The sequence below is a fragment of the Meleagris gallopavo genome, chromosome Z (assembly GCF_000146605.3).
Source record: "Meleagris gallopavo isolate NT-WF06-2002-E0010 breed Aviagen turkey brand Nicholas breeding stock chromosome Z, Turkey_5.1, whole genome shotgun sequence".
Classification (NCBI taxonomy): Eukaryota; Metazoa; Chordata; class Aves; order Galliformes; family Phasianidae; genus Meleagris; species Meleagris gallopavo.
This window is the reverse complement of record NC_015041.2, coordinates 40,355,968-40,359,491: the sequence shown is the minus strand read 5'-3', so window position 1 is coordinate 40,359,491 and position 3,524 is coordinate 40,355,968. Positions and strand designations below refer to the sequence as shown.

Here is a 3,524-nt window from a genome sequence, read left to right as displayed (position 1 = left end):
AAAAAAATAATAATCTGCTAGGTTTTGAGATTTGTCTGTGTTTGGCCTACATCAAACCCCAGTGTTTCCAAACTCAACTAAAACCAAGAAATCATGAATATATTGTCTAGGTGTGCAAATGACTCACACTCAGGCTTTCTGTTTATTTGTTTTAAATATGGGGGTGGGCACCTACTGGATACTTGAAATAATTTTAAGTGTTCTAATTGAATGGCTTGTTTTACCCATGAGACTCTCTCTGTCAGAGTACAGTGTACCACAATATTGTGTAAGTCCAGCAATGCATCTTTAGGATCATTTGTCCATTACACCTGGTAGAAATGCTCCTAATTCTGATCATGCTAGATTGGTGACTCTCATGCAGTATAACTAGAAACCTGCTATCAGGTCTTTTCTCCAAGTTAGTCACTGCTTTACTAGCTCATGTCAAGCTTAACTTAAGAAGTAGTTTGCAGTTTCTGTTAATGACTTTGGTTTCAGAACTGAAATACTAACTCATTGGTGGGACATGTTGATAGATCCTATTGTTACTGTTCATGGCTCTATGAATATTAATGACTTCCGTAGCTGAGACATCTCCATTTCCATAAACACTTTCTCCTTGTAAGCCCTTAAACTACACAAAATTACAGCTATGATTATTTTATTCTGTTGTTTTTGTCAATACACTGAGAGTAGAGAATTCATCATCAGTTTTGGCATAGATCAGGTTTTTTTGCTGTTTCTCTTGGAGTGTGTTAAGTGTTTCTTTTACCTGCAACCCCCCTTTAGGCCACTAATACTATAAAGTGAGATACAGTGAAATCTCTTAAGACTTGTTTTAATAAGGATTAAAAGTGTTTGTGCTTGCTGGCTTAACCCTGTGGTGTATTCTCATAGTTGTGGGTGTGATTCATTAAGATTTAGTCTGTAGAAGCACTTCAAAAGTAGTTGGCCCACTCATGAGGCCTGTACCATTCTGGCTTGAGTCAGAGTGGTCTTATGATCATAGCACAGATTAGGAGTGGACGTCCCTGTAAAATGAGACCAAGTGGACTTTAGGACAGTGGGAAGCTTTTAATTGGGCTCAAGTAATTTGTTAGCTATTATACTGTATTTTAACATACCTCAAATTGAAATATACATGTTGTACTTTGTGGCTGTTATTTTTCTTAAATACACCATATGGGCAAGTGGCAGCTGCATACTGTATGCTTTGCTCTGTATGCTTAAGGTCTCTGACTGTGGCCTAAGAAATGAGGACAAGGTACTATGATTTGTTCCTTTAGATGCAATATTTGGGTGGAGGCAGACAGCCCACATAGCTTTAATTAGAGGAAGTCCTTACTGCTTCTGATTTTTAATTTGCATATTTTTATATAAATAAAAGTTGAAGCCGTGACTCTGAGAAGAGAGAGGCAGATTTAAGCCGTTCTTTCCATAAACCTCTCAGAACAGAAATTGGCGTACAGTCTGGCTCACTGCCTCACTACCCTGTGCACCCCTTCAGCTCACATTCCACATGAGTAGTGTAAGTTGCCTCAGTGTATGAGGTTCAGTAGGGATATTATAGTGGCTGATGCCAATTGAGACATTACTCTGAAGTCTTATAGAATCAGTGACACAAGTTCCCATGATATGCTGCTCAGAAGTTCTGTCAGTTGGCTGCTTCATATGCCTTGATAATGCTCTTTGATACTTAATTCTCATTTTGAATAACTAAACTTCAAATTTGATCCATCACATCATGATTAAGTGATGGACAAATGGATGGATAGAAGTTGCTGTATGAAACATTGCAAATACTGCTTAACAAACACTTTGTTAATCTAAGTGCTTAGGAATGGTATCAGTGCTGGTCTAATGATCTTCTAAAGATGCCCTAAGTGAAAAGAATGGACCATATTACCAATGTTTAGATTAACCTGGGAATTCAGACTTTCCTTTATAATTTTATGAAAATGTCTCATGGTGTATGGAATACCCCATGTATAGTTTATGTTTATGACACATCCTGGTTCTGCCTTTTAAATGAATCTCAGCTAGATGGTTTCTTTATCTTCCTTCCAGAAAAGACGTCGACGCATAGACCGAAGCATGATTGGGGAGCCAACAAACTTTGTTCACACAGCTCACGTTGGATCAGGAGACCTATTCAGTGGAATGAATTCGGTAAGCATCTGTGGATGAAGATATTTCATCTTAGACAGGGTACAGGAACATTGTAAGAGGCTAAAGCAATGAAGAATGATTCTCTATTGAATTGTGACAGAGAGGCTCTGTGTAAAACTGAAGAATAACTACTAATGTATTAATTCCAAGCCTTAGTCACTTGCATTCTAGATTATGAGATCCTGTAGTTATTTACAATGTGTAGCAGATGTTGTATATACTGTGCAGGCTACGTGTGGAATACCACTGAAAAACTCATTCTGATGGCATGTGCAATACAGAGGAATATTTTGAGAAGTAATAGAGTTATTTAGAAAAAAAATCTTCTAAATGTGTCTCGTAATTCAAGTTAGATTTCTTAGTTTAAATGCTTTAAAGTATTTTAAATGTAATTTATATGAAATTCCAGTTTACAATATTTTATGGTGCACAGAAATATTTTTGTGTGTTTTGCAATGTGAATTATTTCCAGAGCAAGCAGTTATGTCACAAGCAGGATTTTATGGCTTTCTGTATATTCTTGAAGGACTAAATATTTTTTCTTCCTGAAAGTGAAAAAGAGAGGCTAAGATTGATAATGAAAATGAGCTTTTGAGGATATATTTCTTCTTTACAACCGTAATTTATGTGAAACATGAATCCATTTTTAAAGTCAATAATTACAAAAAGGGGTGATATTTAGATGAACAAAAATATGTCTCAATCTAAGTAATTATTTTAAAAGGAAAAAACTTTTGAGAAGGTGGATTTCAGGAAAGAGGAAGAATGACTTCTGTTGGAGGTATTAAATGTAGGAAAGTGAGGTCAATTGCAGTTTCAACTAGTTTGCAGCTGATTGAAATTAGAAAAATTTTTTAATTTCATAGCTGTTAGAGAAAGGCGAAGTTAGGATATCTGACATGACTAACAATATGCTAGGGTTTCCCTGAAACTGGGTAACGGAGCAGAAATTATTTGTACTAAATCATCAGTAAGGTAAATGGACAAACACAGCTTCAACTTGATAAAATTCAATTAAAGCTGATGATCTATTTAATAAATAATAAATGCATTGTGAATTTAAATAATGAAGTCAGTGATCCATGATCCATTTTTCTTAAATTTCTTTTAGAAGCATGGCTGTTTGTTCTTTAAATGCTTTCTCTCTCCCGTGTGAGAACCTTCTTCATTCTCACATCTGAACCATCTCTTGGGAGCTTTGTGGTGGCTGCCTGACGCTTTGCTCTTTCACGTCAGCCTTTCCTCCGCTTGCCCTCAGCCTTGCCTTGTATGTTTAGTTCATCTCCAGATAATATTTAATGATTGCTGTTGCTACATAGACTTTTCCATTTTGAACATTTATAACTGGGCATTATAAATTCACTTTTTTTTTT

General features: G+C 35.9%; 1 protein-coding gene across 1 annotated transcript in view; it reads left to right on the top strand.

Moving 5' to 3' along the window:
• Positions 1–3,524, top strand: part of CDC42SE2 (CDC42 small effector 2) — a 93,406-nt gene that overhangs the window by 81,556 nt on the left and 8,326 nt on the right. The window contains exon 4 of the mRNA XM_010725865.3: positions 2,050–2,151. Coding sequence (XP_010724167.1) covers positions 2,050–2,151 — 102 coding nt within the window. The remainder of the gene's footprint in view (positions 1–2,049; positions 2,152–3,524) is intronic.